The sequence below is a fragment of the Eulemur rufifrons genome, chromosome 9 (assembly GCF_041146395.1).
Source record: "Eulemur rufifrons isolate Redbay chromosome 9, OSU_ERuf_1, whole genome shotgun sequence".
Lineage (NCBI taxonomy): Eukaryota > Metazoa > Chordata > Mammalia > Primates > Lemuridae > Eulemur > Eulemur rufifrons.
The window spans coordinates 51305661-51315983 of NC_090991.1; the positions used below are offsets into that span (position 1 = coordinate 51305661).

General features: G+C 61.3%; 1 protein-coding gene across 1 annotated transcript in view; it reads left to right on the forward strand.

Annotated features, from left to right (window-relative positions):
• Positions 1–10310, forward strand: part of ITGB4 (integrin subunit beta 4) — a 32118-nt gene extending 21808 nt beyond the window's left edge. The window contains exons 27-40 of the mRNA XM_069482853.1: positions 355–565; positions 1604–1761; positions 2068–2248; positions 2364–2501; positions 4764–4946; positions 5044–5175; positions 6219–6449; positions 7199–7432; positions 8227–8376; positions 8957–9145; positions 9228–9383; positions 9467–9631; positions 9724–9834; positions 9941–10310. Of these exons, the coding sequence (XP_069338954.1) occupies positions 355–565; positions 1604–1761; positions 2068–2248; positions 2364–2501; positions 4764–4946; positions 5044–5175; positions 6219–6449; positions 7199–7432; positions 8227–8376; positions 8957–9145; positions 9228–9383; positions 9467–9631; positions 9724–9834; positions 9941–10080 (2379 nt within the window). The 3' untranslated portion in view covers positions 10081–10310. The remainder of the gene's footprint in view (positions 1–354; positions 566–1603; positions 1762–2067; positions 2249–2363; positions 2502–4763; positions 4947–5043; positions 5176–6218; positions 6450–7198; positions 7433–8226; positions 8377–8956; positions 9146–9227; positions 9384–9466; positions 9632–9723; positions 9835–9940) is intronic.
• Positions 10311–10323: the final 13 nt, after the last annotated feature.

Here is a 10323-nt window from a genome sequence, read left to right on the forward strand (position 1 = left end):
TCAAACCCCAGCTCCACCAAGTGACCTGTGTGGAAATTGGGCGAGTTCCTTAACCTCTGCATATCTTGGTTTCCTCATCTGTAAAATGGGAATGATAATATCTACACCTCACCCTGCTGTGAGGACCAAGTGAGCTGGTATTTGTAAAGTGCTTGAGGCACAGAAGGTGCTATGTAGACATGAGCCATTCTGTGTCCACATGTGACTGTCTGTGCAATGGTCCCTGCAGCGTCCATGAGGCTGGGATGGAGCTTGTGGCCGTGACTCTGTGTGCCTCCTCGGGCCCAGAAGGCTCTCGTTTCTGAGCCGCCTGACCCCCAGCCCCTGTCTGACCCCGATTCCCTCCCCTCCTAGGACTACATCCCCGCGGAGGGCGAGCTGCTGTTCCACCCTGGGGAGACCTGGAAGGAGCTGCAGGTGAAGCTCCTGGAGCTGCAGGAGGTCGACTCCCTCCTGCGGGGCCGCCAGACCTGCCGCTTCCACATCCAACTCAGCAACCCCAAGTTTGGGGCCCGCCTGGGCCAGCCCCACTCGGCCACCGTCATCATCGGGGACCGGGACAGAGGTGGGCGGAGCCTGGGGTTGGCTTAAGCAGGGGCAGAGGGAGGTCTGGAGGCCTCTTGACGAGGGCTGCCAGGCTTAGCAATGCAAACACACTGTGCCCAGTTAAATCTGAATCTCGGGCCGGGCGCGGTGCCTCACACCTGTAAACCCAGCACTTTGGGAGGACGAGGGGGGAGAATCGCTTGAACCCAGGAATTCAAGACCAGCCTGGGCAACACAGTGAGACCCCCATCACTACAAAAAATAGAAAAATTAGCTGGGCATAGTGGTGCGGGGCTGTAGTCCCAGCTACGTGGGAGGCTGAGGCAGAAGGATCGCTTGAGCCCAGGAGTATGAGGTTGCCGTGAGCTGTGATGACACCACTGTCCTCATGTCCAGGCAACAAAGCGAGGCCCTGTCTCAAAAAAAAAGAAAAAAATATGAATCTCACATAAACAACAAATACAGTACATCAGTACTATAAGTATGTCCCACGCAATATTTGGGACATGCTTATCCTTAAGAAAAGTGTTTATGTGAAATTTGAATTTAACTAGGCACCCTGAATTTTATCTGGTTCTCAACCAGACAGACTGAGACCACGTGGCCACATGGCAGGAATCCCCACATTAGACCCCAGCCCTTTGACTTCAGCCTCAGTTCCAACTAAAAGGCAGGCGACCCTGGAAGGGGTGAGCCAGTGAGTCCTGATCAGTCCTTCGGCTCCGGTGGGCTGGTATCTGTGACCCACCCCTAGAGGAGGGAGATACTCAGGGCACGGGATGGAGACGGGGCGTGGAGCAAATGTCCCCTTAGAAAGGAGGGGCAGACGAACTCCCTCCTTCTTCTTCCTCCAGAGACCCTCCTGGGCCCTCCGCCAAGTTTGGCATGATGCCCTCTGTGGCACCAATGGGGCATCGGCACCCAGAGATGCAGAAGGGCAGGTCCCAGCTGAACGCTCTTGGGGTGAGGGAGCCTGGGGGACTAATGGGGTCTCTGGCACCCCCCGGTGGTGATGGGGTGTCTGAGCCGGCTGCTCTGCCTTGACTTGACCCAGTAGATGAACTGGACCGGAACTTGGTGATCCCCACCGGGTCATCACCACCATCCTCCCACGGCCACCTGGGTGCCCCACAGAACCCCAATGCCAAGGCCGCTGGGTCCCGGAAGATCCATTTCAACTGGCTGCCCCCTCCTGGCAAGCCGATGGGGTACAGGGTAAGGTTGGGGGCATGGGCCAGGACAGGTGGACGGGGAGAGGTGGGCCGCCCCAGGCCAGGGCGAGAGGGGAGGGCGGCCGCAGCACGAATGGGCAGAGGGAGACCCTGTCTGTGCCAGGGAAGAGGGGAGACCCTTGCTGTGCCCAGGCCTGCTGTGTGAACCTGGCAGGTTACTCAACTGCCCATCCCCCCACTGCCTCAGTGTTCTCATCTGTGCAAATGGGACAATGAGGGCGGGACTCAATGGAGGGACGAGCAGCTCTGGTGCTTGCCACTCGCCACTGACCAGTCCCCCTGGGAGCAGGTGAAGTACTGGATCCAGGGTGACTCCGAGTCAGAAGCCCACCTGCTCGACAGCAAGGTACCCTCGGTGGAGCTCACCAACCTGTACCCACACTGTGACTATGAGATGAAGGTGTGTGCCTACGGGGCACAAGGCGAGGGTCCCTACAGCTCCCTGGTGTCCTGCCGTACCCACCAGGAAGGTGAGGCCTCACCACGTCCGTCCATCCGTCCCCTGGCTTCCCGATGCCAGCGTGTCCAGCCCTCCCTCCCTGCTTCCCTCTGCCGCTGACAGCGCTCTTCCTGCCCCGCCTCCAGTACCCAGTGAGCCAGGGCGGCTGGCCTTCAACGTCGTCTCCTCCACGGTGACCCAGGTGAGCTGGGCTGAGCCGGCTGAGACCAACGGCGAGATCACAGCCTACGAGGTCTGCTACGGCCTGGTCAATGAGGACAACCGTAAGAACTAGACCCCTCCCCCCTGTCCCCAGCCATGGAAGGGGAGGGGACAAAGAGCTGGAGTGGGGTCAGGGCTCTGGGTCACTCCTGGATCTGCATGCAGGGCACTTGAGGCCCCTTGTCCTGGTCAGCAGATAAGCCTGAGGCATCCTTAGGTTTATGGCTGGATTTGGGCTGCGTTGCATTCCAAGGCCAAGCCTGGAAGCCCACAGGGTGGGCGGGATTGCGTACATGCAGTGGGGCCACAGGTCAGGGGCACCTTCCATATAGAGAAACAGGGTGGTTCATTTCATGCAGCTCTCTTAGGGCCAGAGTAGAGATGCCAGATTCAGCAAATAAAAATACAGGCTTGGTGGCTCACATCTGTAATCCTAGCACTTTGGGAGGCCAAGGCAGAAGGATTGCTTGAGGCCAGAATATCGACACCAGCTGGGGCAACATAGCAAGACCCCCATCTCTACCAAAGACTAAAAACAAAATTAGCCAGGCATGGTGGTGCACACCTGTAGTCCCAGCTACTCAGGAGGCTGAGGCAGGAGGATCACTTGAGCCCAGGAGCTGGAGGTTGCAGTGAGCTATGATCATGCCACTGCACTCTACCTGTGGAGACAGAGACAGATCCTGTTTAAAAAAACAAAACAGAACAGGATGCCCTGAATATCAAATATATTTTTTTAGAATATTTCATACAATATTCTTCCTGGCAGCCCTAGACCAGAGCACCTGGCAGAACTATTATTTGTTCCCAGTCCTGGAAGGGCAGCAAGAGTGGGTGACCCCTACCAACTGTTGAGATGAGAAAGTATTCTAGAGAAATCAGTCCCACCTCACACCTGGTGCAGGGACCTCTGCACAGCCTCACCTCTGCTTGGTTGATCCCAGTGATGGGGAGCTCACCACCCTCACAAGACCTGTGGACCAGGCTCAGCTGTCCCAGGGTGACCCGACAGGGCAGAGGGCAGTGGGACTGTTCTGTGGGGGTTCTCAGAGGGAGGGGGCTGCCTTGTCACTCCTTACTAACCAGGGCACCCTAGCACCAACCTTCTCAGCAGCTGTCCCACCCTTGGCTTGTCCTGAGCTTACAACACTTACTACGCCCATGGACCACAGCTGGGTGGTCTCCTCTGACCAGGCATTTAACCCCAGGAGTGAGAGGTATCCCATTGAAAAGTCACCCCTGATGGTTGTAGCGCACAGCTTCAGCCTGCCGAGGCCTCGGCTGTGTCGTGAAACGTGCCGGGCAGCCCTCCCTGCCGAGGGCATCTGCACGTGGGTACCCAACCCTTCCCCTTCACCCCCTGGCTGACAGAGATGCAAGCGGGTGGGCCCAGGGCGGCCCCCACCATCGCTATTCAAGACGTTCCTCCAAGCTGACGAGTCTCTGTCAACTGCACTCTTGAGCACAAATGTTTGCTGGAGGTGGACATGAAGCTTCTCAGATGTCACTTTCCAGAATTCTCCTTTGGGTGTCTTTGGAAACCAGAACGCTTTCTGATCTCCATTCTTTTGTGCCTTCTCTGGTTTCCCAGAGTCTTGCAACGTGGCGGGCCTCATCTCGCCACATCGGGGTCTAGGCACTATAACCCACTTAGAATTCACTTAAAGCAGCCAGGGCTGTCCTCTGTTCTCCCAAGGTGGCGTGTCCACCCTTCTAGGTGTGAGTTGAGAACTGCCAGGCCTTTGTCCTCTGCTAATGTGACACAGCCAGCCCTCTGGCATCCACGGGCAACGCTTCGCCTCCACTCCACTCTGTCACCCGTTGCTCGCACGGCCGCAGTTCGTCCTGAATTTCAGCCTCCCTGAGCCCACTCCTGTCTTCCCTTCCCCGCTCATGTGGCCACAGCCCGCAAGGGCAGCCTTGGTCGGGGTTCAGCTGCTGCCCCCTCTGCTTCCTCAACAGCGAGCACGTGTGGGGTCTGGGTGTCAACAGTGAGCAGGGTGAGGACAGCACCCTGCACATGCCCTGGCCTTTTGAGCAAGCCTCACCTTGAACATGTCAGTATAGGTGACAGTAAGGCCAACCTGAGTCTAGCCCTGGCTCTGCCATTCACTTAGTGATGAGTCCTTTGGAGAGCCAGTGACATTCATCTAAGCCAGCCATGCTGAGGCTCTAAGGGCTCCACAGGTGGCTGCACACTCCTGCCTTGCTCTGTGCCCCCCGGGTGCTGTCAGGGGCTGTCAGTCAGTCCTACTATGTCAGAGACAGCGCTGGGACCTGGCTGGAACCTAGGCTACTCCTCTGAAGTGCTCTCCCTGCCCCAGGACCCATCGGGCCAATGAAGAAGGTGCTGGTTGACAACCCCAAGAACCGGATGCTGCTCATCGAGAACCTTCGGGAGTCCCAGCCGTACCGCTACACAGTCAAGGCGAGAAATGGGGCTGGCTGGGGGCCCGAGCGGGAGGCCATCATCAACCTGGCCACCCAGCCCAAGCGGCCCATGTCCAGTGAGTGGGGCCAAGGAAGTGCAGGGCGGGCGGATGGGGGGGTGGGGGTGGGCAAGGGGCCACAGCTGGGGTCAGCTCACCTCCTCCCACTCTGCAGTCCCCATCATCCCCGACATCCCCATTGTGGACGCCCAGGGTGGGGAGGACTACGAGAGCTTCCTCATGTACAGCGATGACGTCCTGCGCTCCCCGTCTGGCAGCCAGAGGCCCAGCGTCTCCGATGACACTGGTGAGTGGGCCTGGGGTCCATGAGACAAAGGTGTGGGTCTTGGGTACACGGTGGGGCTGCCACTGGTGTCCAGAGAGAGCAAAGGGGCCGGCGGCCACAGAGCACAGAGGTCGAGACTAGAAGTCCCCTCTCGGCCTCGGACAAGGGGAATGGTGTGCACAGCTGTGTACGAGGGCACACAGGCTCATGCAGTGACACATCGCTTCAAGAGCACAAGACCATGTGGCAACAGCTTTGTGACTTGAATCAGGTTCACCAGCTGGGCCATGGAGTCAGGACACTCAGGCCACCTCCCGGGGCAGACCTGTGTGAGAGGCACAGCAGGCACAGCCAGCGGGATCCCTGAGCACCACTGGGTGAGGGTGGGGGAGCCAAGGTAGTAACACCCGCACCGGCTCTGTTCCTCCCTCCTTGATTCGAGGCACAATGTGGTGCAGAGTGTGCTCAGCTCTGCTGTGCGGCATTAGATAAATCACTTACCCTCTCTGAGCCTCAGTTTTCTGATCTGCATAATCACACAACACCATGGTCCTCCTGGGCCCACTTATTTGTATTTTCTTCCATCCCAGCCCTGTCTCAGGCCCCCCAGTGAACACACTTGCCCCTTGGGGCTGAGGGTAGAGCAGCCGGTAGGAATCAGGAGGCTCAGCTCAGCTGCTACTAACGCCACCTTCAGAGCGCCCGCCCTGTGGCTTCTGGAACTTTATCTGGGAGGCAGGCAGGGGAGAGATTACGCTCTCGGTTGTACGGACGGGAAACTGAGGCTCAGAGCGGTTAGTAATGTAAGGGAGACCACACAGCTGGTGACAGCGCCCAGGCTCCCCCAGACCCCCTGGCTGCACTGGCTCACGGAGGGGCCCGAGTGGGGCAGGGTCTCACGGTCGGCAGCGCGCACCCCCCGCCCCGCACACACCTGGACCCCGGAGAGCCGGGAGGACGGGCTCTCATCGAGGCGCCGCTGGCCTCCGCCCGCCCGGCCCTGCTCGGCGCAGCCACCCCCGCGCCCCCCGGCGGTGCCAACGCGGCCCTTCGTTGTTCCCAAGGCGGCGGCTGGAAGTTCGAGCCCCTGCTGGGGGAGGAGCTGGACCTGCGGCGCGTCACGTGGCGGCTGCCCCCGGAGCTCATCCCGCGCCTGTCGGCCAGCAGCGGGCGCTCCTCCGACGCCGCCGAGGCGCCCTGCGGGCCCCCGGACCACAGCGCCGACCCCCGCGCGGGGGACGCGGGCGGAGAGGGCGGCAGCCTGCCCCGCGGCGCGACGCCTGGGCCGGCCGGAGGTGACAGGCTAGCCCGGCGGCGCCCCGACCCCGCACCGAGGATCACTCGCGCCCGCCGGCTGGGCACCTGCGCTGCTGCCTGGCCTCACTTTGAGCCAGGCTGCCCACGTTGGTGTCCTGCCGGCCAGGGCATCAGCTGCAGAGGCGGGCTTGCCAAGGGACCTCCAGGGCAGGACTGCTCCCACGGGCGGTCACCCCCCCATCACCGCCTATCCAGCTGGGGGCACACAGCTTGAGAAGTCTGTTCTGCCCACGGTACCCAAGTAGACCCATCAAGGGCTGCAAAGGGCTGGGTGCAGTGGCTCACGCCTATAATCCTAGCACTCTGGGAGCCTGAGGCGGGAGGATCGCTTGAGCCCAGGAGTTGGAGGTTGCAGTGAGCTATGATGATGCCTCTGCACTCTAGCCCGGGCAACAGAGCGAGACTCTGCCAAAAAAAAAAAAAAGAGGGAAGTCTTTGGCTTCTCCCCAGGGTGAGGCTGACTACAGGGGCAGTAAGTCCCCCAGCTAGAGCCAGCTGTGCTTAGACTATCCATACTGGCAAGCCAGAGGACATGGGCTGAGACCCTTGGACTCCTCCAGGGACATGGGGCCTCTGTCCCTGGTGCTTTGAGGGAGACTGGTTACATTTACACAACGGGCCCCGAGGGTAAGCAATCCCAGGAATTCCCAGGGCCACAGCCCGCCCCAGGGGCTCCAGGTCTGGTGCAGGCCTGACCAGAGTGAGTGACCCTGCTCTCCCCCTGCAGAGCACCTGGTAAACGGCCGGATGGACTTTGCCTTCCCGGGTAGCGCCAACTCCCTGCACAGGATGATGGTGGCCAACGCGGCCTATGGCACCCACCTGAGCCCACAACTGCCCCACCGAGTGCTGAGCACATCGTCCACCCTCACACGGGACTACCACTCGCTGACCCGCACAGAGCACTCACACTCGACCATGCCCAGGGACTACTCCACCCTCACCTCCCTCTCCTCCCACGGTGAGTGACCTCCGCCGATCCTGCGTGTCTTCCAGCTCCTGGAGGCTCGGGCAGTCTGCCACCCCGAGGGCCCGTCCTCCAAAACAGACACGCACACACACACACACATACTCCCTGCTCCTCTCACTCTCCTTTTGTCCTGCCCTAGGCCTCCCTCCCATCTGGGAACACGGGAGGAGCAGGCTCCCGCTGTCCTGGGCCCTGGGGCCCCGGAGTCGGGCTCAGATGAAGGGGTCCCCCCACTCCAGGGGCACACGAGATTCTATAATCCTCGTTGGGCAGCCAGCAGCGCCCTCATGGGGCCCAGGTAGTACAGGGGTGGCCCTCCTGTCTCCACGGCTGTGCTGCTCTGCTCCACGTCATCCGGCCACCACAGCAGCCACCACCTGTGCTCACTGCTTCACCCTCCATTCCATCCACAGGACCCCTGCCCACCCACAGGAGCTAACCACCTGCCCCACCCTCATCCGTGCTGATGCCTAACACTGCCTCTGCCCTTTGGGGGTGCAGGGCGGGGACAGGAAAGGGCCAGGCCAGCTGAGGAGGGGATGGGCGTGGGGGTTGGCAGGCTCACGGGGCTCGCCCTCTCTGGGCACAGACAGGGCCGGTACCCACTCTGAGGACGTGTGGGAGGTGCTGGGCAGCCTGGACAGCGTGTTGCAGGGGGAGTGCGTTGCCGGGCCAGTGGTCAGTGTAGACGCGCCAGCTGAGAGGGAAGTCGGGGGCTGCACTGTGACTCCTACCGGAGACCCCAGCCCCTGCCTCTCAGGCTGACCGTGGCCTCCTGTCTCCAGACTCTCGGCTGACTTCTGGTGTGCCTGACACCCCCACCCGCCTGGTGTTCTCCGCCCTGGGGCCCACGTCTCTGAAAGTGAGCTGGCAGGAGCCCCAGTGCGAGCAGGCACTGCGGGGCTACAGCGTGGAGTACCAGCTGCTGAGCGGCGGTGAGGCACGGCTGCTGCCGGGTGTCGGGGTAATAGCCCTGCAAGGCTGGCCCTAGGGTGACACACGGGGCACCTCGGCTGTGTCAGGTCCATTGGGCACTAACCCCTCCACCTGCCTTTCCGAGAGGATCTCTCACCCCATCCTCCCCCTTCATTGCCTTCCCCCTCCTGAGGCCACCACCCTGGGGCTCTCTCCTGGTCATTCCCTCTGCTAGGTTTTGCCTAATAAGGTCTCCTTGGCCTAGGGACACAGAGCCTCTGCTGGCCTGAGACGCCTTGATTGTAACTGAGAAATGGCACTTTTCTGGGCAGACACAATTGAAGCAGCATGACCTGGGTCCCTGGCCAGGGCACAGGATTTGTCCAGAGCATGGATGGGACTGCAGGCTGCATGCATCTCTTGCATAGTGCACAATCTGAACAACCAGCCATACCCAAAGTACTGGTTGTACTATACCCAAAGCACAGCCAGTCCTGGGCGGGTGATGACCAGGTCTTAATTGCAGTCTAGGGAAGGGAGGGATTAGGCCAGGTGTGGGAGTAACGCTGCCCTATTGTCTGCCCGCACCTCACCCCACAGGTGAGCTGCACCAGCTCAGCATCCCCAACCCTGGTCAAACCTCAGTGGTGGTGGAAGACCTCCTGCCCAACCACTCGTATGTGTTCCGCGTGCGGGCCCAGAGCCAGGAGGGCTGGGGCCGAGAGCGCGAGGGGGTCATCACCATCGAATCACAGGTGCACCCGCAGAGCCCACTCTGCCCCCTGCCAGGTGAGTTGTCCTCCCACCCCAGCCGCCCCCATCGGGCCCACCCCCCGCCCACACGCTGACATCCTCCCTCTGCTGCCCCCAGGCTCTGCCTTCACACTGAGCACGCCCAGTGCCCCGGGCCCGCTGGTGTTCACCGCCCTGAGCCCAGACTCACTGCAGCTGAGCTGGGAGCGGCCGCGGAGGCCCAATGGTGACATCCTCGGCTACCTGGTGACCTGTGAGATGGCCCAAGGAGGAGGTGCTGCTTGCCTTGGGGGCAGGAGTGGCCAAGGCAGGGGTGGAGAGGGGGCCACAGAGTCTGAAGGCATCTTCCCTGCTCAGGGCCAGCCACCACATTCCGAGTGGACGGAGACAACCCTGAGAGCCGGCTGACAGTGCCGGGCCTCAGCGAGAACGTGCCCTACAAGTTCAAGGTGCAGGCCAGGACCACCGAGGGCTTTGGGCCAGAGCGTGAGGGCATCATCACCATCGAGTCCCAGGATGGAGGTAGGCACCTGCCCACTTCCTCGCCCCCAGCCCTTTTCTGGCCATGCCTTCTCCTGGCACCACACTCTGACTGGCCGATCCGCCTGCTCCAGGCCCCTTCCCGCAGCTGGGCAGCCACCCCGGGCTCTTCCAGCACCCACTGCAAGGCGAGTACAGCAGCGTCACCACCTCCCACACCAGCACCACCGAGCCCTTCCTAGTGGGTGAGTCACCGAGGGGCAGGGGATACTGGCTCTCCTGGGAGCACAGAGCTAACAGACAGAGGGGCAGGGACGCAGGTAGAGTCCTTCAATGCCTCTTCCCCCACAGACGGACTGACCCTGGGGTCCCAGCGCCTGGAGGCAGGCGGTTCCCTCACCCGCCACGTGACCCAGGAGTTTGTGAGTAGGACGCTGACCACCAGCGGAACACTCAGCACCCAGATGGACCAACAGTTCTTCCAGACCTGAACCCCCGGCCCCACTGTATCCTGGAACCCAGGTCCTGTCCCCACCTCTTCTCCCATGTGCCGCCTCAGTTACTTCATCCTTGGACCCCTGGGGGCCCAGCCCCGTCGCATGCTGATCCCAGGGCTAGCGCCTCTGGCCACAGAGCAGGAGTAGGTGTCCTCTGGGAGGCATGAAGCGGGCAGGGGTCCCAGGAAGCCCCTCTGGCTGCCCCCACTCTGGGCCTAAACCCATTTATAACCAAAG